Consider the following 25,221-nt stretch of genomic DNA (forward strand, 5'->3'; position numbering starts at 1 on the left):
GCACACTATAAGGCATTCAGTAGATGTTGAATTGAGTCAGCAAATGACTTTCTAAAATGTATTTACTAGGGTAATACTACTTAATTTACCTGAATAAATTGCCATGAATCATAGCTTTCATGAGTAAGGGTGTACAGTTGTAAGGTTATAAAAAGATAGTTACATATGAGAAGATTTACCCTTTTTCATTTTGACTATAGGAAGTAGAACAGCTAAGAATGGAACGCCTACAGATTGATGAACAACTACGACAGATTGGTATGGGTTTCAGACCTTCTTCCACCAGAGGGCCTGAAAAAGAGAAAGGATATGCCACTGACGAAAGTACCGTCTCTTCTGTACAAGGTTCTAGGTCTTATAGTGGAAGAGGCAGAGGTCGTCGGGGCCCTAATTACACCTCCGGTTATGGTAAAAAATATTTTTTTTGTAGTAATTTTAAATTTAGCTGCTGCAGTACCTTTTGCTTATTGCTTAGTTGGTTCATCACTCTTGGCTTTGAGAATAGTATGTATTCCCAACATGTGTTTGTATCTTAATAGTGATAGCACACTTTATGTTAATGACAGTAAAGGGTATGTAATTCTCAAGAAGTCTTATAATGAATGGAACATTTTTGCTGACATAATTGTGTTTATTCTAAATATTTAGAATAAATATATGTATGTAACTTACTTTCCAAATAGTTCCTTAGTATAATTTTGCACATTTTCCAATAAAAACGTAATATTAGTGATACTGCTGGGGTTCATCTTTTGCCCATTCTGTAAGAAAAGTAAAAATGAAAGTTAATGCTAATCACTGCCAGGAGTGCATATTTCAAATCTTTACCAGCTTTTCTGTACTCTAGTGGCTCATTTAACCATTTGGAATATTAATAGCTCAGATCTATAATCATTTTGGATAATACAGCCTTTCACTAAAATGAGAGCTTTAAAAGCTGTAACCTAATCGAAAATTTTATAAATGAATATTTTTCTAAAATGTGTTTCGCTGTGGGAAATGGTACTTAACCTGGTTAGGAAGGGAGCCATTGAAGTAGTGATGGTCAGTATTTCTCTAATTGAAAGTTCTCACTTCTTCTTCTTCAGCATTGGAATTATTCCATTTTTTAACATTTGGAATTGGATCTTAGCAGTGACCTGATACTTTTCTTCATTTTCTTTGCTTTCCCTCCTGCCTCTTTCTCTCTTTTCCATGCCCTTATGTTCATCTGTTTAGAAAAATCTCTGATAAACCTTTTCAAAAATACCATTAACTCAAACATTGAAAGGAAAATATAAATACATGAATGTTTATAATGTGCAAATTTGAATTCCAATTTGCACGTTATGACTGTAGGATCATCTGGTGATGCTAACTTTTGCCGTCTTTCTTTTCTTTTTTTTTTTGCATGGGCAGGCACTGGGAATCAAGCCCCGGTCGCCAGCCTGCTAGGCGAAAACTGCCTACTGAGCCACTGTGGCCCACCCTGTCTTTCATATATTTTATCCTTAGAAAATTAATTATGACTTCCCCTTATTATCATATCCTTATATCTGAGTTCTTTTCATTTTCTTGATATTTTTTATTTTAGTTAATGCTGTATTGAAAACTGAGAAGCAAAATACAGTAAAGCAGTGGGTCAAGAATTGCAAACAATTACTGTAGTCATGAGAATTTATTTAATACAGGAGACAATTAGCTAGTAATTAAATAGAAATCAAGCATATTTTGATTGATATTTATGGCATTGCTCAATTATTAGCACAAATAATCAACATTTGGGTTTTGGATGATGACAATGATGAATACATTGGAAATTTTCATTTCTGTCTGTGGGACATCTGCTTATTGATAAGAGGGTCACTTTTTGTCATAATGCGTTATCAAGAGTAAATAATAAATTTACGGAAAACTGGTTAAGAAACATCATCTGGATTGAAACTGTAAATTATTCAGTAGATGGCACTCTTACCTCTAAATCTTTGCAGCTCTTGGATCACTGTATTTCTTGAAACAGATGTTTGAGTTGAATGGGGTTAGGTGAAAAAGCATTTGAATTTGGTTTTGAATGTTCTGTAAACTTATTATCAGAAGAATTTTTAGGTGATAATATGTATCACCAGTTCTGTAAGAAACATCTCTTTTCCAGTGTAACATCTCTGAATTGGTGTGTGTTAATAATCAATAATACCTAACAACTTTAATTGGCATTTTCTCTTTTTTGATATAATTTATCTTACTATTGATGACATCTTGGATTTCATAAAATGTGGCTGTTTTTTTAAAAGCTGTTAAGCTTAGCACATAAACCATTAAACATGATATGAACCATCTTCACAATAAGGTAATTTTAGAAGTTTTAGGGGGAGTTTTTTTATTTAAAATTCAGTTGAAGAAACAGGTTTTTTTGTTTAAGTGATTAGAAATTGGATCAGTTATCATTTATTTTCAGATATTCTTTAAAATTTTTGAATCACAAACTTTTATTTTACAAAACTGAGAGGTTGGAATGGCTGCAGTGGTTTTAACTGTGAACTAGTTTTCTGTTGCTGTTATCACAAGTTACCACAAACTTCGAGGCTTGTATAAGACAGATTTGTTATCTTAGAGGTCAGAAGTGCAGCATGAGTCTCAGGGCAGCATTCCTTTCCGGAAGCTCCAGGGCTAGAGTCTGCTTCTTTAACTTTTCCAGCCTCTGGAGGACAGCCTGCACTCACTCCTTAGTTTGTGGCCCCATTACATCATCTTCAGAGGCAGCAGTGGTGGCAGGTCTTTCTCATGGTACTGTCTCTACTTCTCTGTGACTGGTAAAGGTTCTCCATTTTTAAGGACTCGTGATTAGATTGAGTCCATCTGAATAATCTAGGATACTCTCCCTATCTCAAGGACCTTAGCCTTAATCACATCCGTTTAGTTCCTTTTATCATGTAAGGTAATATACTTACAGATTCCACAGGACATGGGCGTCTTTGGGGGACCATTCTACATATCACACAGAGCTACAAAGAGAAACTGCATTTCTCAAAAATGCTTAAGGGTTGTTCGATATGAATAAATTTGAGTACCAGCCAATTCATTTGTTTTTGGCTCAATACCTGATCCATCTACAGAAGCCTATGATACAGACACTTCCTTTAGCATAGATTGAGGTTCAATTTAGGGAAGAATTTCCTTGTTTGTGACCCTAGGTTAAATTCTACACTGAATTTCTAAGGAGAGTTCAATAGGTACTTTTCAAAATGTCTTTTAAAACAAAATATTCATCATCTGCCTTCAAAATTTGGTATTGTCTTTCAGGCAGGGTATATATTTGTAAGTAAATCCCCAAATTCTTAAGCATTCCAAAAGATAAATGCCTCTGTTCTTACAAACCATGACATCCAATTAAAGTACTTTGTTAGAAGAAATAAGTGTTTGGCCCATTAATTTCCGTCGGTGAGAATCTCATTCCTAACAAAGAACCAAATACGAATAATAGAACTTGGCTGTGTTCTCTGAAATATACTTCCATCTATTTACTCTATTCTTACATAGTTGACATAGTTAAAACCACATTTAACAGGATGTGGAGAAAAGGGAATACCTGCAAGAGTTATCTTTAAAGAAGAAAAGAAAGTTGGTAGTTTTTATTCCCTGAACCTCATTATTTACTTCGTGTGTTTGAAAAAGCCCTTGTGTTTTGCTTTTATGCTCAAATGACTGGGATTTAAATGTAGGGGACTTTTAGATATTGTATGGAATCATTGTTTGAGTGTTCAGAAGATGAAAATTGTGAAACAAATTCATTTATTAAGAGACTTAAATGATATGCACATTGCAAAGCATCTAGAGGCATTTAGAGGTATCAGCAATGTACAGGTTCTTTTAGAATATCATATGGCTTATTGTAGACCAATTTGGAAGTAATTCTGAAGGGGAAAATACAGCATACAACACATGACACTGCATGATGAATATATAGCACTTTTAAGGAAATAAGAGGAGAGATCTGTTTCAGTTACATCGATTTGAAGCTAGAAATTGGACTAAGATATGAAGGAGGTGTAATTGGATATATGAGAGGAAGTGGTATCCCTGAAGTAACAGAATAGAAGTAGGAATAAGTATGATAATAATTGGGTCATATAAATCTGACTCTTAAGCAAGCTACAATGTAGTAGTAATGATATTGTAGGCATTTCATAAAATCTTCTGTTTTTATTGAATTTTTTTAAAGGTCAGTATTAAAATGAATTGTTGGAATGTTAGAAATGGCCTGAAACTTAAAATGTGTTCAGATTTCATCTCGCTTGATAATGGCTTTGATTTTATTAGTTTTTAGGTGAATTTTGTCTTCTCAGAGAAACCTTTTAACAATTTTGTTCAGTAATTTCAAATATTTTCTAAGATAATTGCTGGTAAACCTGCTATCATTTATGTCTTACTATTAAAAACACACTCCCAGTTGATAAGACATGATCAATTATCAGAATTACCCTAATTTCAGAGATGTTGAAATGTGAAAAAATGCAGTGAAATAAAGGTAGACTACACTGTATAATTAGACTCGTTTTTCTAAATATGACTAACTTTGTTTTTAAACATTGGGCATCTGTTTTTATGTTATACTAATCTAGGTTTTTAAAACTAAAAATGGGCAAAACCTTTTGAATATTTCTTTATACTTAGTGCATTTTTGCATTAGATTTCTAATGTTTTGTGCGTTTTCTATCACTGTTCTCTTAGCTGTTTCTGCACATCAAAACAATTTTAATCTTCTGACTAGTAGATATTGTACTAGTAAGATGTTAACATTTGGTTATTCCTTAGTTACTAAATTTCAAACTCAGATTCATTTTAAATTTTATGTAACTTTCTTTGAAGCAGCCAGTGTGCTTATTTAAATGGCAATTTGCATGAATTGATTTTGAAAAATTTAAAGCCTCTTTTTTTAATAGGAATCCAATTAGATTATGCTCTCTTCTTTTCCAAGGTACAAACTCTGAGCTGTCTAACCCCTCTGAAACAGAATCTGAGCGTAAAGATGAGCTGAGTGATTGGTCATTGGCAGGAGAAGATGATCGAGAAAGCCGGCATCAACGTGACAGCAGGAGACGCCCAGGAGGAAGAGGCAGAAGTGTTTCAGGGGGTCGAGGTCGTGGTGGACCACGTGGTGGCAAATCCTCCATCAGTTCTGGTAGTCTTTTATATACTATGTCAGCATCCTTCACAAAGTATAACCTTATTAGGGTTAACTAACTCATCTCCCAGGGCCACCCATACTTTGAACTTTCTCTTTCCTCTAACTGTGCTATAGAAAATAGCAAGATAAGGAAAAGCCTTGTGGTCAGAAACTTTAGTTATTTGGCTGATTCTGTTTATGTTTCAAAGGTCAGGTTTTCATTCCTTTGGTTTTGGGAGGTGAGGGAGGGTTTATAATTGGAATATTTTTTCTAAATTGTTGGGTTACATATTTCTGTTTGCCAGGCAGAACCTTGAGAATCCTAATGTACAGAGAGATCCAAATACCTTTGGGTACTGTACTAAAAATGAACTGAAAAGTAGTCAGTGTCACATTATGCATTACTTTGGGGACAGGGAAAATTGTGATATCAACTGTTTTTAAGAAAACTTTGAGGAATTGAGCTCTAGGGTATTTAGATGGCTCTAGATATTTGAAATGCATAAGGCATTTTTTTACTCATATCTTTTTTAAATGAGTTTTTTAATGCTGATTAGTTAAGTGGAATTGTAGGAGATGCCAGAATTTTTATGCTTATAATGGGCTGGGAAGAATTGCCAGGGAAGTGAAAAATGTTAGGGACTTTTCTTAAGTGCTCTCTAGTTCAACAGTGATACTCCTTGACCCTTAAGTTTAGCTTATAGGCTTTTAGGGAAATAGTTATTATATTTTAGTACACTGTTTACTGTTACCAAGGTTTATAAGATTATAGTGTGCTGACTTGCAAATAAATATACTTTACCTAGTGTTTATAATGGATGGATAAACTTAGTATCTTTTGTAAAGATGCTAGCTTGCTAGCTTTTACCAAAGGAAACTTAGGGGAAAACCGTGATTAGGTGAATTTCCTCTGTAATTTGATTGTTGGCGACAATAAATGCACATAGGTAAGATGGGTATTTTTTTATGAATTATATTTAAAAACTTTTCCCTATCCACCCTCAGCCCACCTTACCCCTACCTTCATTGTTTGTTTTTGGGGATGGAGTACCAATCAACATTTATTTCAACATTTTCCTTTCTGTAACTAGTTAGCATTTCAACCTTTTTAGTTTGTTTCTTTGTATGAAATTGTTTTGATTGCTTCATTTCATAGTAACAGACGTCTGTTATGTCATGGATTGCAAATTTTGAGTATTATTTGGAAATAGTCCTTAACATCAGCACAAAGAAGCAACAGTGCCCTTGAACTCAGTAAAGGGGGCCAAAGCTCTTTCTTAGAATTAATTCATATTAGCTGAATATTATTTCTCTAGCCTTAATACAGGATTTGTTAGGAATGTGAATATCAAAATTAGCATTTAATAATACTCGACTTTGTAGCATATATTTTCAAAACATGAGAAATGTCAAAGAGATTTTAGGAAGCTGAGAAGTCTCTCATTTTTTGCTTTAATTTCTTATCCTATTTAAAGTTTTCATATTTAATCATCTTTTTGTTTTCCAGATAAAGTAATGAATGATACAAGAAATGTTTTATTTGAAGATAGAATATATTTTTTATTGGGGGAAATGGAATTTTATTTACCATTAGTTGATGTAGTTCAGTGTAGAGCAAAACATAACTACTGCTCTCTCAAACGAATATTTCTTGCCTCTGACGTGCATATAGTGCTCAAAGATCCAGACAGCAATCCATACAGCTTACTTGATAATACAGAATCAGATCAGACTGCAGACACTGATGCCAGCGAATCTCATCACAGTACTAACCGTCGTAGGCGGTCTCGTAGACGAAGGACTGATGAAGATGCTGTTCTGATGGATGGGATGACTGAATCTGATACAGCTTCAGTTAATGAAAACGGGCTAGGTATGTAAGCACTTAGGGAAACATACTTATTATTATATATTGTTAATGTATGAAGCCCCACCCCCATTCCCCAAAAAAGTATGCAATTTGCAAATTGAAGTTCTTACTGTTTACTTCAAATCAGGTGTAAATAGCTTTGTTGTGTATCTTAAATGTCAAGTTCTCAGGTTGGTCATAGTCAAAACTATTTGTTTGAAACTGGGAGGGTTATTAAGGTGCCCTCTGATATGCCATTATATCAATAGAAATATTCAAGCTACAAGGCACTTACTGCTCTTGTTGTTTCTCAAACCAAGATTGGGCTTTCAGCTTGCTTCTTTAAAAATTATTGTAAATGTTGTTAGTCTGAAGGTGTACATACTAAGAGTAGAGATTGATTTCCAGAGGGTTAAGATGTCATTAACTTACTGTATTTGAAAAACGAACTGTATTAAAGAGGAAATCTTTATCCTCTAAATAGTGGTCATTTAAATAAATCTGTGTTTAATTATGACTTAAAACCCCTTTTAGTTTCCAGATATTTCAGTTTATCTATTTAGAATGCCTAAGACTACAAAAGTATATTTTTTGTCAGTAATATATTTTTTAAATGTTTGTTTAGTTAAAAGTTACTTTTTTCCTCTCCTTTAAATCTTTGAAGGAAAGAAGGTATCTGTTTTTTGTTGTTGTTGTTGTTTTTGTCAGAATAGTTCATGGTAAACTTTGCAATTACAGATGATAGTGACAAAAAACCCCAGCGACGCAATCGTAGCCGCAGGCGTCGTTTCAGGGGTCAGGCAGAAGATAGACAGCCAGGTAACTTGAGTGGGCCTGTTGACAACATCAGGTCACAAGCATGAAAAAAAATGTCATGTGTCTGCTTTTTAAATATATTATACTTACACATACACATGTGTGCATATATATTCAAGATTTGCAATGCATAAATCGTTTACTAAACTAATATGACTACTCTTAAAAAATGCATTCTTCCTTCACAATGTAAATGTTTAGTAACCTGTCTAATTGAACTAATGTGTGTAGCCCAATTTTTTACATGGGAATACTTCTGAGAGGACCATTATTTTGTCTACCTGGCAGATTCTTCATACTTGAAATGGGGACTGCCAACCCAGGGACTGACTGACTGTTGTAGCTTGTAAAGGTTGATTGGCAAAACCGGGCAGCTTTTGCATGGTGCCTGCTTACTCTATCTGGTTTCAGCACCTCATTTTTGTGGGAATTGCAGTGCCCACAGTTAAAAAAAAAAAAAAGTATAAAAGTGAAAAATACTTGACAGTGTCTTTTTCCTAATAAGAGGAATGCATGTTAAATTTCCCTTTGTTTTGTGTGTGATGCCTTTTCCCTTACACCTACTAACTACTTAAATTAATACTTATTTAGTTTTAGAATGTTAAGGTACTCATAATTTTTAGTAACTTCAAAGGAACTTGTTTGCTGTGTCTTTATTATTTGAACATAATTCCATTTTCTGTATACAGAGAATCACATGTATATTCACAATGAAGAAATTGTGTGCACCAAAATAAACCCCTTTCAAACTAATCAATTTTGCATTCTTTCCAAAACAAACTCTTTCATGTGTTTCCCAATTAAAGAATGTAAATTCCAGTATCTTCAGTATGTATAGTATATTAATTGTTGAAGAGACATTTGGGAAAACTGGTGAGGGATGTTAGTTCCCATTCTTGATAGTTCCCATCTTAGAAGATAGCTGGAAGTTTTAAAAGAATTATATTGTCAAAAAAATAGTATACAAAAAATATTTGTTGTTTCTCTTTCTCTTCCCCCCCCTTTAATATTAGATATGTATTTATTTCATTTTTTTGTAGGTGGCACAGCAGTGAATACATTTTCTTTATAAATGAGAAAATTTAGGCTATCAGTATGGGTTTAGCATAGAATTAATTAAACATCATTTTATTAAACTAGGTAGACAGCAGTTTATGAAGTCAGTGGACACAAAAGGAGTAGTTGAGTTTCTTGCAGCCAAGGCAATTTTCTATATATTTTTTCCGTATATTCCCAGATTTGAAAACATTATAAAAATGCATTAATTGGACTTGAGTAATTTAGCATTTCCAGTAAATTGACAATGAGTTCATTCCATACTCTATCTTTTCCTACTTTTTGTTTTATTTTGGGATTATTGCTTTAATTCTTTAAGAACTCCTTTCCCTTCCATTCCCCGCCCCTTTAAAAAAATAGTTGGGGGGAAGATAACGGGACAGGACACAATGTTATTTCCTTACTCTTGGTTCTAAGAAGGTAGCCTTCATTTAAAGTTAATGAAGTTAATCCACCACCTCTTAAGTATACCGTCATTTACCTTGTTTCAGCATGCTCTGTCTGCTCTGTCCAAAATTTCTGCCCTTTGTGTAAATTAAGCAGTGAATGTCACAATACACCATTGTCAGTTGATTCACCTGGGCCCCTTAGAGTGAATTCTGGAGTTCTAACTAAGCTACCCAAATTCCTTGAACTTTTTCTAGATATTATAAATATTAATCTCAGGCTCTGAATTGAACTTTTAAGGGGCTTGTATTATAAAGATTGGCTATAAACAGGTTTTTCTCTGAATCAACTTCGGATATTTTTATTTTAGCCCTTCCCTTTTATTTGGGTGGGAGTCTGGTAAGTCATCAGCTTTCCACCCGAATGCCTCTAATTTACTATAGGAAAGTGTATTATTCCTGTCTGTTAATAGTGGATGAAGAGTTCTAAGAATTATTTCAACATTTAACTCAAATTTAGCATCATGTCCATCTCGGCAAGAGTTTCTAAGTAGCTGAATTCTTTTAGGTATTACTGAGGACTGAACTGTGGAAAAAGAATGAATTTATTACACTGCCCTCAAAATTATGGCTAGAATCATTCTCAGATGAGATTTGAAATCGTGTATGTAGTCATAATATGAGTTGTCTGTCAAAAAAGTATATTATGACAACTCCCAAATTTTATAAACTATTAAATGCATTTATAAAATCACTAACAATGGATAAACAATTTAAAAGCCTTCAAAATGAGCATACTGAGTCTCTTATAACTTGGAAGGAAAGGTAGGCAGTTATAGTCATTAAACATCTTTATTTAGTGGTGTTTCTAATAAAAAATGTAAATTCTGAAATGATTTGTTTCTTCATGATTTTAAGATTCATTTAAATAGCTTCTAGAGTTATCTTGAATCATCTTGGATCTTATAAAATGCTAACATTAATTTATAAAGTAAGAAAAATTGTCCATACTATCTAGTTTCCTAATTACATCAGAATGACCTAAATAGTTTCATATAATTTGAACCTGACAGACCAGTTCTCCCTAGTGATTTTAAATAATTTAAAATTTACTTTAGGGCAGGCCACGGTGGCTCAGCAGGTAGTTCTCACCTGCCATGCTGAACCCTGGTTCAATTCCTAGTGCCATGCAAAAAGCAAAAAAAATTAGTTTTTATTCTTTACAGAATTAACTTATTCCCATAATTTAAAATACACTTTGTTTTCATATGAGGGATTTCTTTGTTTGGTACAGAAAATAATTATCTTTGAGAGAAAATGGCCATTTTGATATCTTGTCCAATCACTAAATTAAAAATTGAGGGCCCTTGAAAGATTGAGGATTTTCTTAGGTTCTTTCTAAGTGAGGCCAGTCCAGAGTTCTTGTAGAACAGAGGTCATTTGTTGCTCTTGGGTTAGTTAAGTAGTAGGATGTCTAGCGTGGGTTAGTCTTTTTTCGTATTCTATTACTGCCATCCACCCCCTTTCCCGCAGACATCTTCACACACTTACCTTTCAGTCAGTTGCTGGCAAAACTGGCAAAGAGAGTGTCTGTCACTGATTTCATTCTGGCCATGTTCCCACTCTGATCAGTGTCCATGTTTTTAGGATAGTATCCTGTCATCTTCAGTTTGCTGGTAATTTATTTTAGGTCATTGAGAACGGTTTCTAATGTGAAGTGTTAGAAAGGTACCACAAAATGCCACATTTGGATGTTTTATTGTGCCTTTTTAAAAAAACAAAACTATTTGAATATTTTACATCTCTGATGAAATTTTCAGATTAAAGTACATCACCATAATTTGCCCCAGTTTTCCCGTTGATAATTTCAAATGCTGTCTGGTCTTAGAATACTGCATATCTTGTTCTTTCTTGGTTGTGAATTTCTACATCAAGTTTATCCCACAACCTTAAATTCAGTTTAGGCTGGATTCTTGGGAAAGAGGACATTAATCTAACCTTCCCCAATCTCCAGCTAGGAATTTTCTAGTGTCAGTCAGCATTAAAGGCAAATTTTTCAAGCTTGTTTTTGGTTGGAGGTGTGGTACCCAAGCTTATAAAAATTTTGAAATTGGGTGACCCACCATTAGTTTATTTTAATAGTGAAATTATTCTTTATCCATAAATAAACTTTAGAAATATTTTTTCAACACCTGTAATTTTTTTCTCATCTTTAACAGTCACAGTTGCAGATTATATTTCTAGAGCTGAGTCTCAGAGCAGACAAAGAAACCTCCCAAGGGAAACTTTGGCTAAAAACAAGAAAGAAATGGTAAGGAGAATTTAACCTGTAGGTGTTTTGTTCTTTTTTAATCTCCTTATTGTATGATCACTTGTTTCCCCAGGTAGATGAATATTTTAAAGAAGACTTGCCCCCGGGTGACAGAAGATATGCATGCTTTGAGCCTGACATACTATTCAGTTAAAACTTTAAATAGCATTTGTAGAATTCAGTCTGCCCAAAGGTAACTGAGAATAGCAACTGTTGCTTTTTGGGGGAGCAATAGGGTGTATACCTCTTTTCAGTTGCCTATAAGTTGCAGTTCTTTTAAATGGTAGAAGGGATTTGATATGTAAATATGATTTTTGTTTTAAAGGTGAGTAAAGTAGGTGATTATTTGCTTTATTTAGGTGTTATTTGTTTATATCCCTTATATGGTGAGCTTTCCCATGGTTTAAAATATTAGTTACAGGTTTCAGTAAACAAGTACAGATGCTTCCTATGGTTTGGGCACTGCTAAGTACTAGGGATATAGAGTTGAAAGACCCAGAGGTGGAGTGCATTGGTATTGTTTTGAATTTTAAGTACCTTTAAAGTTTTTGATCCATTGTGGTAAATACAACTAAATTTATTTACTAGCTATTTAATGTTTATATAGTCATTTTCCTCCTCAGTTATAGATTGCATTTATTAAAGAAGTTGAAAAAGTTGTCTCCCTTTGGCAGGCAAAAGATGTGATTGAAGAACATGGTCCTTCAGAAAAGGCAATAAATGGCCCAACTAGTGCTTCTGGCGATGAAATTTCTAAGCTACAGCGTACTCCAGGAGAAGAAAAGATTAATACCTTAAAAGAAGAAAATACTCAAGAAGCAGCAGTCCTGAATGGTGTTTCATAAACTGAAGAAGTTCCTAGTTTACAGTTTTACATTACATTTTACAATAGTGCTTGTACAAGCTTGCCAAAGATAGAATATGGATCGCCAGTCTTTACATCGCACTTTCAGTTCCTCCATTTGGAATTCAGAAAGGGGAGGGATCCTGAAGAAATCATATGTTAAACATACTTTGACACCTACTGTGTTATAAAATATATCATCAGATGTGCCTTGAGAATAGTATATGTAACATTAAAAAAAGTTGCTGGCTATAGGAAATGTTATTTTGTTTTCAAAATATGGCAGAGATGGGGGGAGGTGGGTGGGGTGGGACCCCTAACCTAATATTCTTTATGAAAGCATTAGCTGCTTTTGTTACATTTTTAATAATATGCAACCACTTCTTCACCTGAGGAAAACTAGAATGAAATGCAGTCTAAAATATTTTGCACTGAATTGTAATTTCTCCATTAGTTTAGTCTGGAAACTGGTCTGTTTTAATGTGTTTTTTAAATGCTGTATGTAGACGAGAATCTGCAGACCACTGGAATGCATTTGTTAAACTCATCTGCAGGGACACTGGGTGATATTGGCAGTGACTGTTCTACATTGAGGCTTTGTTTGGTTTATTTATTAAAGTGTACAGTATTTAAAAATCAAACATAGCTTTACTTAAAACACTAAGATGAATTAGTCATGTCCATTCAGACATAACCTGAACTACTGAAAAGTACAATTTCCAAAAGGTTTATTCTGTATAAACTACATGTTAGTCCTCAATAGAATATCTTTTTTTTTTCTTTTTCTTTTTGATTTTGGTTGTTTGATGTGCAATATGTTTTTGTATGCAGGTAGTAAATAAACTTTGATCTTCCATTTGCTGATTTTTAACTTTCTACTCTTTACACCAATTGTTGCAAGGTAGTTGAAGCTATTTATAGGCCTAGAATAGTACCTTCTGATTTTTATAAAGCATTTATACTTGCTTATAAATAGCATTAAATTACTTGTAGGCTATTTAATCATTTTGTAATGAATCCTCTGGAATTTTAACACCTAAAATTTAGGCTATTAGAATAAAATGGCTTAGGGAATTGAACATAGTGTGAAAAAAACTTTGTAAAGTAAAATTCTATCAAGCAATTTTCTAAAGGCAATGGTATGGTACAAGCCAGAATTTTACTTTGCCTTAGATTCTTTATGAAACATTATTTTTACAAAGAATTATGATGAGCAGTTTTTTAATAAGGTACAAACAGGGAAATAATTTTTTTCATTTGAGTCTCACATTTTGAAGGCTTTTTATACCGATGATTAAAAATCAGTAACCGGACTTTTTTTTGGTAAAGTTGTTATAGTCAGGTGACTTAATTTTACAAAGATAGAGTTTCACATGAAATTTCTAGAGAGTAACAATACCTTAATTTATGCAGCTGCTTGTTAGGTCAAGTCAAATAGTCGGGGATTTTATGGGAGGATTTTGTGCCACAAAATTGCATGGATCACTGAATGAAAACGACAGCCCTTTCTTATTTCTGTCATTTGGCTTGTGGAAAGTTTTCTTTCATGCATAATTTTGTGTTAATTTTTCTAATGCTTAAAAAATGTTAAGTGATTTAATTCATGTGAACTGAACTAGAAGCAAGGGTTAAACGTGTCAAGTCAGCCAGGTCAGTATTTATAACTCTAATGCTCAAATTTATTCTAGCTGAGGTTAAGGTATGATGGTATTAAATGCTTTCTCTTGAAATCTACTACTTAATGTTTGATCCCTGGTAATTGAATACTAAGAATTTTTAATAAGGGGTTAATATTGTTCTTCTTGTAGTTTGCGTAAAGATAATCAGGCAATTTCATATCCTGACTTTTCAAAAAGTTTACCCACAAGTGTTTTATTTGCAAATGGTTTTATCCATGAAACGTTAGAAAAAACAGTAAACTTTTTTGTTCTTAATAAATTATGGAGTAAGAGCTGAGATTACATGGGGCAAATATGATCTGCCTTTCCTGAAACCTTGGGAAACCTGGGGTTCTTCACCTTTTTAAAGCCTTTAAAGGATCTATGTTTTGCAAAATGGTAGGTGTGGTGAAGGTCAGCCATAATTAGTAAATTAGGGAATACACACAAATCTTAATAATTAAATATCTTGAAGTATCACGTCAAACAACTGAGTTCATGGAAACTTAACTGGGACATTGCTAAAGACACTGCTGAGCGTCATTGCTTAAGCGAGTAAGGTTATTTTTTTAGATAGGCAACAGAACTGAACAGGGAAATACTAAGCTAGTGATGAGGCAAAAGCAGTTGGTGCTTTAAAAATCTCTTGTATTCTGGATCTCTGTTCATGTTGACCACTTTGTGTTAGAGGACAGTAAAAAAAAAAAAAGATATTTTTATAGTTACTTGCTGAGTAGTGTTTTGTAACCTGAGAAGGGTCTCTAAAAAGTTTGTATGTTTACTCAATGTAGCACTTACATTGGGCAGGAGCACCATGTGTGTCCTCCGTAGATGCATCCTAGTAACTAACAAACCCTACTAATGAAATCCTGGCAATGTGTAGAAAAAAAAAAAGAAACCTACATGAATCTGATTCTGTTCCAGTTGATGAATTCAACCAACTAGTATTCTCACAGGCTATGCCTAACAATGAGCTTTTAGTTTGCTAAAGACAGATAAATGGAAAACTATAATGGAGTAAAAGCCTGTGTCAGATAATCAGTGGTTATTGGAAATGACAGTAAAGGAAAATTACTTTTACAGCTGCATTTTCCTAGAAGACTTAAAGGAACTTGGATTTGTTCTGGATGTATTAGGTTTGGCAAAACTTGCAAAGGAAAAGAATGGGATGTTGTGAAGTTTTCATATTCGTCTGTCTTTGCTATTGTGAAACTGAATTTGCAGTCCTTTTATTTTAAAAGTTTAGTTCTTCATTAGGAAATGTTGACGGATTATAGTCTCTTAATGACCCATGGATAACCTAAGATAGTATTTGATTTTTATAGCAGGAACTGATGCTATAAAAGCAACAATTACAACTTGCTATAGTCAAACTTTTGACAAGTGCTTTGGACTTGAAACTACATTTGCTGATTGAAAATGAGTTAAATACAAGGAAGTTAAATTAGGAAATTACTGACCAATTTTGACCCACAAAAAAGGCAATTTCCTAGGGTTCAACTAATAATACCCTTTTAAAGTGCATTTACTCTAGAATTCAAACATCCAGAAAACTGAGGGTGGTCCATAAAATTTATAAGAAAATTTAAAACATTTGTTTTATAAAATGATTTAGCAGTGGATCACTTTAGATTCCTCTGTATCTTTTTGTTAGCATTTCAAGTACTAAAGGCACATAAACAATGCTCCTGGAGAATTTACAACTTGACAGGAGGATTTTCAATCCATTGCTCTCTTCTAACTTATTCTCTATGGTTTCATTTTCACCTTTTAACCCGAAGTGGGTTGGGCTAAGTTATCTCTTAAGGGTTCTTGCAATATTAATATACACACATCTTAGTCATATGTGCTATGGCTAACATTTTACTGTATTCCCAAGTATCATTTAAGAATATGCTTAACTAACACTGAGTTATGTATTCATACCATTTCCAACTAGGCTGTATGTAATCTAAAGTTGCACAAAACAAGAGCAGATTATTTTTCATGTATTTCCCTCAGTCTTACAGGTCCACTAGTAAGTGTGCCACCTAATAGCTTCTGAAACTTCTTTATATTATACTAATAGGTATTTTCTGCATGTTTTGTATCTTTTACCTAATGGATTAATTGTAAAATATACCTGCTCATTTTTTAGTTTAGAGACCATTTTCATTAAAAAGTTTTCCCCATAGTTTTTTAAGATAAACCAGTTAATACTTAATTTTTCCTGGGGCTTATACCTCACCTCTTTGACCTTCATTTTTCAACTGGGTTTTGTAAAGAAAACTGTAATGTAAATAGATTACATATGAAATTCCAATAATTGAAGCAGCACTAAAGTGGCAACAAGTGTTAATGTTCCAGGTTTTATACCTTAAACATTAGCTCTTCCCCGTCATTGGGTTAATAATTGTAGGTAATGTGATAAACCCTCTTCCTGTATCTTATAGCTAAGGCAGCAGGTGGCTCTAGGCAGAAACACAGCACTAGTCGTAACAGTGCAACAACAGAAAATAGAGAGCTTGGGTCATTGAAGTTTTCTGATATTCAAAGTTACTATCCAGGATTCTTTAGACATAGGAAATTTATAACCAGTCTTTCATCTCAAATTTATAGTGGTTCTCACTCCCCCCACCCCTGCTTTGTTATTTGAAGTTTTAGAACTAAATTCTAAGTTTTCACTGGAATTAATGTGGATTGGGGGGAGATTTGCTCATTTAAGCTCAATAAAATTTGGCTATTAGCTTCTGAATTGCAAAACAACCTTTATAGGTCACTGTCAGCAAAGATGCCTTATAAACTCTGAAAACTCTTTTCTAGCCTAAAGTGTTGAAACCTAATGCTAAAATGCCTTTAAATAATTCATCCTTCCTGAATTTTGTTTGAGGAAATATTTTGATGTAAGGTTTTCTTTAAGGTAGGACATACTTTTTCAGTATGTTGAACATGAGATAGTTTTTCAGTGTGACAAACTTTTTTTTTTTTTTTTTTTTGCACCTGGGCAGCACTGGGACTCAAACCTGGGTCTCTGGCATGGCAGGCGAGAACTCTGCCTGCTGAGCCACCATGACCCACCCATTTTTTTTCTAAGTAAACTTCTAAAATAACCGTAATTTTTTTCAAATTCTCAAAGTTTTTCTTCTAGTTGTCTTCTAACTCCTTGATTCTTGTGGTAACATCGAATTAAGAATGGCAGAGAAACCATATAACCAAATTTCTGGGATCAGCCCATATAGATATGGGGGCTTGGGTCACCCATTTTCGCACAAGGGTCCTCAGTTTTTCAAGTGGTTTCAGTCTACTGTTAACACTAGCCTGTATTAACTATCATTCTGTTTTCCATCATTTGCTTAAAAGTTGCAAAAGTGGGAAAAGATATTTTATTTCTAGGACCACTGTTATAGGCCAGTTTTTATCACGTGCAAATTTTTATTTATTTATTTTAATAGCAGTTCAGGAGTCATAGAATGTCAGCCAGGCCAGAGGCCCAGGAAAGAGGCTAAGTAGGGACACAGAAACCTCTGGTATGTAAATATTAAGGCTGTGTTTAGAAATGCCCCAAAACACACTTACTGAGGAGTAATACATACAGGATCAAGTTATAAATGAAGACAGCAAACTAGAGAAGACACTTGGAAGCTTATTCTAGTTCCACTAGCCGTATAATCTTGGAAACTACATTTTCCTTACTCATAAAATGTAGAGGAATCCGCATAATGTTATAATTAGCCACTGTCCTTTCTTTTTATAGATGAAGCGAGGCTGTAAGGCAGGCATATAGATGCACCTGCTCAAGTTTGAATTGAAATCTGCACCTCCTATTATCTGGCGGTGTAGCTACCTGTACTTTCTTAAGAAGTCTGTTGTAAGCACTGATACATTTATAACAAATGGCTGGGGGAAAAAATCCAAAGCTAGATGTGTAACGACAAGTACCAGGCTCAGCTCAACACCACCAAGGAAAACATTTTTGGGTTTGGTTGGCAGTAAGGTTATCACAGTGAGAGGTTAAGAACATGGAACTTAAGAGCCAAGACAGTCTTGAATTCATTCTTAGCCTTCTCTGCATGTGACCGTTAGCAATCTACTCAACCTCGTTTTAAACTTCAGTTTCTTCACCTGTAAAATGCACTAATAACTACCCTTTTAATTCAGATACTGGGAAAATGCTTATTAGCACCAGCTAGCATAAGTATTCAATAAGTGTTAACCTGGTACTGTAAGGAAGTAGCATTAAAAGATGCTTTTTCAGATCATACTGGTATCTATAACTTGCTATGATCTACAGTTCTCACAGAGATGAACTTTTTTTCTGAAGGAAAAATGTTAGGTTTGCCTATTAGCCTTCAATAAAATATGGATTCTTTGTTCTACTTACAGAAGGTAAGCCTAGAGAAAATAAAGGAAAATATGCCCTACTGGTTCTTTAGTATTATTTTTCAGTGGTTTCAGTTTTCTGAACATAGGTACCTGTCTTGAAACAGATATGCTGTTTGTAGTCAGAACTGTATTGAATATACACCTACTACTGAAGTTTCCTTTTAGTAGAGTTAATCCTTGATTTACCCCTGCATATATTATCACACCTTCAATTGTATGAAAATTCTGCTTTTAAGTTTTAAGTATCTCTTCTTAATTAAAGCTCTTGTTCATATAAACATTTTTCATTTAGTCCCTCCCTTGTCTCGGGAAATAACTAAAAAGATCCTCACAAAAGGCATGGCTGTCTAAGGCTGACGCTTTAACGTACTCTAAAGACACAATGAACGGATCTGATCAGAAAGATTTTAAATGGGAACAGGATGAAAACCAAATCAGCACATATACCCATACTTCAAAATGCCCTAAACACGTACCAACACCAAATGATTATCTTTGCTGTTTTGTGAACCCCATTAATAATTAAAACTGATTTAATAAAGTTTAGATGGTAGGTGGTAAAATATATTTATCTTAGAACTGTTCAAACAGAATACTGCTTTTGGTGACCACAGACAAATTGACCTTAGGTATTTTACACATATCTGGTTAGATCCTTATGCCACTGTGTTTTAATGTTAGAACTGTGACCTATATGCCTTCAAATGTCATTTAAATTCATTAGTGTGTGAATTCTTCAGAGTCCAAGCTGAAAAATACCTGATACAGAGGGCATTTTTAATTTCTCTAGTTGTGCTTAAGCTTGGTGACAACAGCCACAAAACTATGTCCAAAAATAACCAATTAAAGGAACAACTTATAAATGGTCAAGGGGGTAACTGAACACAATGTAAACACATTCTTAATTAAAAACAGGATCGTGGCCCCAAATTTCTTTTCATAATGCTATTGTAATTTTTAAAAGTATGAAATATAAGTTCTGTCAATTATGACATCTATGTGCATTGGTCAGCTTCTTAACTCACTTAGCTGCTTTTTACAGTGTAGTTCTGTGCCTTGAACAACCTCTTCTCTCAATGAGGTGAGTCCCCACTATACAGCAGTTTGTACTAATTCTATCATGACATCATTGTATTCTAATTACCTGTTTATTAGCCCCCATGAAACCTGGAGCTCTTTCAGTGCTGGGACTGTCATGTTTGCCTTGCCCTGAGAAATACCTGGCATTATTAGCCAAATGAGCAGTGAATATTTCTAATCAAAAGGTATAAGTACATTTATCCATAATTAATAATTAACCTCCAAATATTCTAAAATAGTCTATAATCTGACTCAAAATTCTCAAATTTGAAAATATAACAAGGTTTTGTGCTAAATCATTTCTTAAAAACAGCTTTGAGACATTTTATTATAAAAAGTTGGTAATCATATACATAAACTAACAACTTAAAATTTTCATCATTTACTTTATTTTTTAGCTTGACCTTCTAGTAAATCCTTAGCTTCATTGATTTTGGCTGCTAAATAAGGAGATCCTCCTACAGGAAGAAAAGAAAAAAAGGAATAGTTATACAGATTCTCAATTTCTGCTTGGTGAAAAGCTACTCGTTTTTTATGTTTTCCGAAAGGTGAAATGAGCAGAAAGTTTAAATTTTTAACGTTTAAGTCTGCAACTGAATCACCAAATGTATGGTAATACATTTGACCAATGTGACAGGAGGTAATTCACATGAGGGAGATGTTCACAAAAATGGCGCCTTTTTAGAAAGCTTAAAAAATTGACAAACAGGATTTGAAAACAACACATACTTATGTGGCTTTGAAATAGTATTCGTTAACCTATTCATGAAGATTCCAAGTCAGTGAGTAACACCAATTTATTCTACCATTGTATCCTGAACCTTTTGTTGGAAAGACCTTAGTTTGAGTTAGGTCTTTTTTCTATATCCCTACATGTTTTCCTACTACTGTGCTGTAACACTGTTTCTCAGTGTGGTCTAGAGTGTGATGCATTAGGGAGCTTGGTAGAAATCCAAATTTACTACCCTAGACCGAGAAAAGCTGTTCAGGTAATGCAAGCTAGTTTGTAGAAGAGAGGTGAAGAGAGATTACCAGGTAATTATACAACCCTATTTAAATGCTGAAACCGTTTTTCTAAGTGAAAGTCTCTACTATAAAGGATTGGAGCCCAGGAACATGGACTTTGTCTCTATATTTTGGTGTTCAAAGAATTTTTTTTTTTTCAACTCAACCAAGAATGTTGGGAAAGTAAGGCTGCTTAAAAGTATATCAGAAACTTATAAATGATACCAATAGGTTTCTAATTATGTAACCTCTAGTTCAAAGGGTCTAAAATGGATTGGGGAAAATTATATTTTTAGTTTCATTAAGTGAAATTGAACATTTCCTTCAATTTTGAATGTAGGCCATAAAAAACATATTAGCAGTAGTTATAATTTTGTCTGTATTAAAAGTCACATTTTATCACAATTGCACATCCCAAAACATTGTTAATGTCTACTATTACTTCCAAACAGTAGTTATTCCATCTGCTGATTATTCTGTAAATAGAATTTTCATTCAGAATTTATTCTTTTAAGATACCAAAAACATAACACATCTAGCTTGGGAGACAGTCCTCACACAGATTTAGACACTGCCTTGGAATTAATTATTCCAGTAATAAAATTAGAGTTAGTCACACCAGCTAAATGTATAGCATGAGCTATAGCATGAGCTTAATGACTTTACTACTTACCCTTGTCCGGGTGATTTAAGAGCATAATTCGTCGATGAGCATCTCTTATTTTTCCTTTATTGGCAGTCGGGCTAATTAAAAAAGGAAAAGTTGTTTACTTCAGTCTACTTCTGAATCACATCAAAAAATTGTACATAAAGGCCAATGAGAGATACTGTGAAACCATAGTAAGTCAACACAAGACTGTATAAAAAGCTGCTTAGAAGTCTTTCCTAACATTTACTCAAAATGAATATTCTGAATTGGAACCAAACTGCTCCTTAGGAAAGCAGGCTGAACAAAAATCTAGTTGGACTTAAAACATTGGAAATATTAAGAAGTATTTTACCTTACACCTAGTATTAATGCTGCTTCCCGTTTTGTCATTTTGGGTTCAAACCCACCTCTGTAATAGCCGCCACTGAAGGCCTGGAAGAGGAAGTGCATCAGTAAGGAGAGATTAATAAACTGAAAGCTACTAAGAAAATGTGTGTAACTTTTTACAGAACCAATAGAAAAATAAGACATTTCTGAGAATTTTAAAGGCAATCCTCATTGACAACCTAAACTAGCAATGGAAATACTAAGACAAGTGAACAGTGGTTCTAAGCCAGTTCTTCCAGAAGTGAAAAGATTATTCCAAATAAGCCATGGTTCATCTCAGAATGAGAGAGTATCTTTTAGAACAAGTGCCTCAAGAAGATTTTGGTTTCTCCTGGGACGATGGTTCAAGGCAACCACTAAAACAGCAATCAGGTGAGCAAGTCCTTTAACCTTGTTATATCAGAAATCACATCAGTAAAATCTATCACCATCTTATTCTGTCACATTCAAACACAACATAAAAATAACGTAAAAGGCTGTCAGCCAAATTCATTCTGAACTGTGACTACAAAAGGCACTATAGTGTGACTGACACATCTAGTTATTAACTGCATTGCTACAGAAGTATCAAGTTAGGGAGTGCTAGGGCCACAATTTCAGAATGCTGTCACTAGATAGTTAGATCCCTCTGCTTATGATGCAGAGCAGATGCAGGGAGGGCAAGAATGCAGACAGATAATGCTGAATATTAGAATTGGTAGCAACCTCCCCTAACTCTGTGACACATGACATTGGACTTTTTGGAGTAGCACCATTACAAAGCTCAGAACTTCCATGCTCTCCTTGTGGAACGCAAGAGAAAGAGTCCAAAAGCAACCACTCAGAACTTTCTGGATGTTTGGAAATTACCCTCCTCATGAGGCTCTAGGTTTCACACACAGGGAGTAAAGAATCAGCAAAAATGTTTGTTAAGTCTTACAGATTTTGGAAGACTTTGAAAAACTTGTTTTACTTGAGGCTCCATATGCTTCATGGCTTGCAAAACATAACGGCCTAAAAACAAAAGCAACAGAATAAATAAACCCCCAATCTCCCTTACTTTATTTCCACCCCCAAATCATAAACAAACCTGCAAATCCTGCAGCTGCAATGGTCAGTCCAACTGCTACTACTGTACTTGCCTGGTAAGGGAAAGAAGAGTATAGATTTACTTCTTTAATTCCCACACTTCCCTACCATGCCTAGTCTTCCAACTTACTAAGAGTTTCCTTTCAATGGGAGAAACAACTTTTAAAGTTAAAATATTTTGCCCAATATTTTCCTATAAAACTACTGCAACTTTGAAATCCAATGCATTGTAAAAGTATGTAAAAAAAAAGAATTTAAGTATTTTCACAATGGTAGAAGGGACTATAAGGGTGATTCTCCATCTTTGAAAGCTGCTCTTTCAACCCTGGACAAATGAATTAAGAGCAGTGAAAACAAGGTTTTATTAGAGGAGGAAGTGTTTGCAGACGGTTCTCTTAAAATTCTGATAAAGCATTTTCAACGCTAAACGTGGACTTAAAGACTAATTTTTCACGTGCCTCTGGCTCCGAAACACTTCAGGAGAACAGAGCAAGAGGAGAAAGGCCCAAAAACGTTCAGGAAACGGTGATAGACACCATTAGCACGAGTCAGAGGAACAGAAGGGCCCTCCAAAGCAGAGCCAGCGCCACGAGTGTATTGGGGCAACGGCGGGTATAATCGAGCGCGTCTCCCCCAAGTCCCAAGTCCCTGGCTGCTGCTGACTTTTGCGGGCTGCGAGGGGAGCGCTGGGGCGGGCGGAACAGGGGCCGGGGCCTCTGCAGAACCGCCCGGAGGGGTAGGCAAGCGGCTGTCCTTGAGGGTCCAGAGCCCCGTCGACACCAAGGAGACCCACGCGGTCCTCTCCTCCCAGGCTGGGGGCCTCAGGAGACCGCGCGCCGCACTCACCATGGCTCCGGCCCCGGCTCCCCTACCTCCAGCGGGAGCTTACTCATCACAGCCCGCGGCGGCGGCCACAAACCCGCGCCTTGGTCAGAGGACCGCGAAATCCTCGGCCGCCGCAAAGCGCGCCAGGCCGCCGTCAGGGACAGCGCAAGGCGTGGCCGGAAAAGTGTCGTAAAGTGGGGGGCGGGGAAATGGCTTGGGTTGGCTGAGTTGAGCTGTTCGCCTTCCCGCGGGGCCCGGGTCGCTCCTCGGCGTCGCCCTGGGGTCGCCCGACGCGAGGCCCTTCACCTCTTCCTGGGCCTGAGGGCTTGGAGGTCCCCAGGAGAGCCATACAGTGCAGGGGCAGGCGCGAGTATTCTGCGGTCTTAGGCCGCTCCGCGTCTCACCTGGCCTTTACTTCCTTTGTGCTCGTCAGAGACCGTGGACACTCCTGACTGTGAGGGGCCCTGGACGCCGCGATAGCGAAGCGGGCTCCACCGTGAGGGGCCCTGGACGCCCCGCATGGCAAGGCGGGCGCCATTGTCAAAGGCCGTGGGTGCCCTTGTTAGTGAAGTGGACTCCAGCCTGGAGCCGCCGAGCAAATGCACAGTGGCCAGTGTTGCAGCCTTGAAAGGAACAAAGCAATGTTTCACAGGTTGCTCGAGTGCATTCTTCTGTTTAAAATAATTTTATTTAAATAATGTGACGTGACAGGATTCTTTGTGAATATTTACGTTTTCTATAGGATGGGATGAAGAACAGTTATGGGATTTCAAAATCCTTACCACTGGAAAATGCTTTTAAAAATTTCTCTCCGTTCCACCCAACATAAGAATTAGGCATCAGCTTCATATAATCGTACATAAATGCTTGAGAAGAGAGAAATAAGGAAGACAATAATGAATGCCATGTTTGGATCATCAACTGAAATTGCCAGTAATTGTGGAACTCCCCAATCTATACAGACAGAAAGTGGATTTATGGTTGCCTAGGGCTGGAGGTGGATGGGAAGGTGTGAGGGTAACAGCTGAGGAGTACAGGTTTCCTTTGTGAGTAATGAAAATGTAAAATTGATTATGGTGGGGATTATGGTTCAACTGTGAACATACTAAAAGCCATGGAACTGTACCCTTTAAATGAATGCATTGTATAGTATGTGAATTATGTTTCAAGAAAGCTGTTGAAATATTTTTTGAGGGCCGTTTTGACTCCACCTCAGAGCATCTGCTTGACTATTATAAGAGGGCAAAAAATATAGCTGCTGCTGGTAGCTATAGGTTTTGTCTCTGATGCTGACAAATTACAGTGTCCACACTTTTACTACAAGGTGTGTACACAATCCAAGTGGGTTAATTGGAATCTTCTCAGAGATTGCTACAAGAATTGCTTTTTCTGCTGGCTTGTAATAGCCCTGCCCCTCTGCTCCAAGAAGGAAACCATGATCAGTAGGAGAAAGAAACCTGATAGAAAAGAGAACAAAGCCAAGAGATTGGAAAGGAGGAGAAAGAGAGAATTGACAGCATCATATGTGCCCTGGGTCCAACTATGCTTCAACACACTCCTAATTTGTTTCAGTGATAAGGCAATAAATTTCTTGCCTTATGCTTAAGCTGAGTAGATATGTGTTGTCATCAGTGGAAATTGAAAGAATTCTAAATAACTCATTGTACGTACTATTCCCATCAACACTGAAGTCTGCAATCAACATCTCACCTCACCAGATGGCCACAGTGAATGTAGTGGCAGTAATAGAAATATTGTAATCTGTATCTGATACTTAAGAGG

General features: G+C 35.6%; 2 protein-coding genes across 6 annotated transcripts in view; one reads left to right on the forward strand and one right to left on the reverse strand.

Moving 5' to 3' along the window:
• The window catches only part of FXR1 (FMR1 autosomal homolog 1), a 62,603-nt gene extending 49,344 nt beyond the window's left edge, over window positions 1–13,259 (forward strand). The window contains exons 12-18 of one of the 5 annotated variants that reach the window (XM_077161145.1): window positions 201–258; window positions 346–408; window positions 4,955–5,158; window positions 6,816–7,016; window positions 7,731–7,811; window positions 11,470–11,561; window positions 12,236–13,259. In XM_077161145.1, the coding sequence (XP_077017260.1) occupies window positions 201–258; window positions 346–408; window positions 4,955–5,158; window positions 6,816–7,016; window positions 7,731–7,811; window positions 11,470–11,561; window positions 12,236–12,406 (870 nt within the window). In that variant the 3' untranslated portion in view covers window positions 12,407–13,259. Of the gene's footprint in view, window positions 1–200; window positions 409–4,954; window positions 5,159–6,815; window positions 7,017–7,730; window positions 7,812–11,469; window positions 11,562–12,235 lie in introns of all 5 variants that reach the window. The other 4 variants (XM_077161143.1, XM_077161146.1, XM_077161144.1 and 1 more) reach the window with 4 other exon arrangements.
• A 6,612-nt stretch (window positions 13,260–19,871) lies between these two features.
• DNAJC19 (DnaJ heat shock protein family (Hsp40) member C19) lies at window positions 19,872–23,606 on the reverse strand. The gene is made up of 6 exons (XM_077161148.1): window positions 23,461–23,606; window positions 22,616–22,667; window positions 22,466–22,539; window positions 21,512–21,591; window positions 21,184–21,254; window positions 19,872–19,963 (listed from the first exon to the last, which is right to left on the reverse strand). Exons 1-6 carry the CDS (start codon window positions 23,461–23,463, stop codon window positions 19,893–19,895), a joined length of 351 nt encoding a protein of 116 aa, XP_077017263.1. The 5' UTR covers window positions 23,464–23,606; the 3' UTR covers window positions 19,872–19,892.
• Between the last annotated feature and the right edge of the window lie 1,615 nt (window positions 23,607–25,221).

Source organism: Tamandua tetradactyla, chromosome 5 (genome assembly GCF_023851605.1).
Source record: "Tamandua tetradactyla isolate mTamTet1 chromosome 5, mTamTet1.pri, whole genome shotgun sequence".
In the NCBI taxonomy this organism is placed as follows: Eukaryota; Metazoa; Chordata; class Mammalia; order Pilosa; family Myrmecophagidae; genus Tamandua; species Tamandua tetradactyla.

Coding starts and splice junctions, on each gene's coding strand:
- DNAJC19 (XM_077161148.1), bottom strand. Junction 22,540..22,615: donor TGCAGCTGCAGGATTTGCAG/GTTTGTTTATGA, acceptor TTTTGTTTTTAG/GCCGTTATGTTTTGCAAGCC. Junction 21,255..21,511: donor GCATTAATACTAGGTGTAAG/GTAAAATACTTC, acceptor TTTTTTAATTAG/CCCGACTGCCAATAAAGGAA.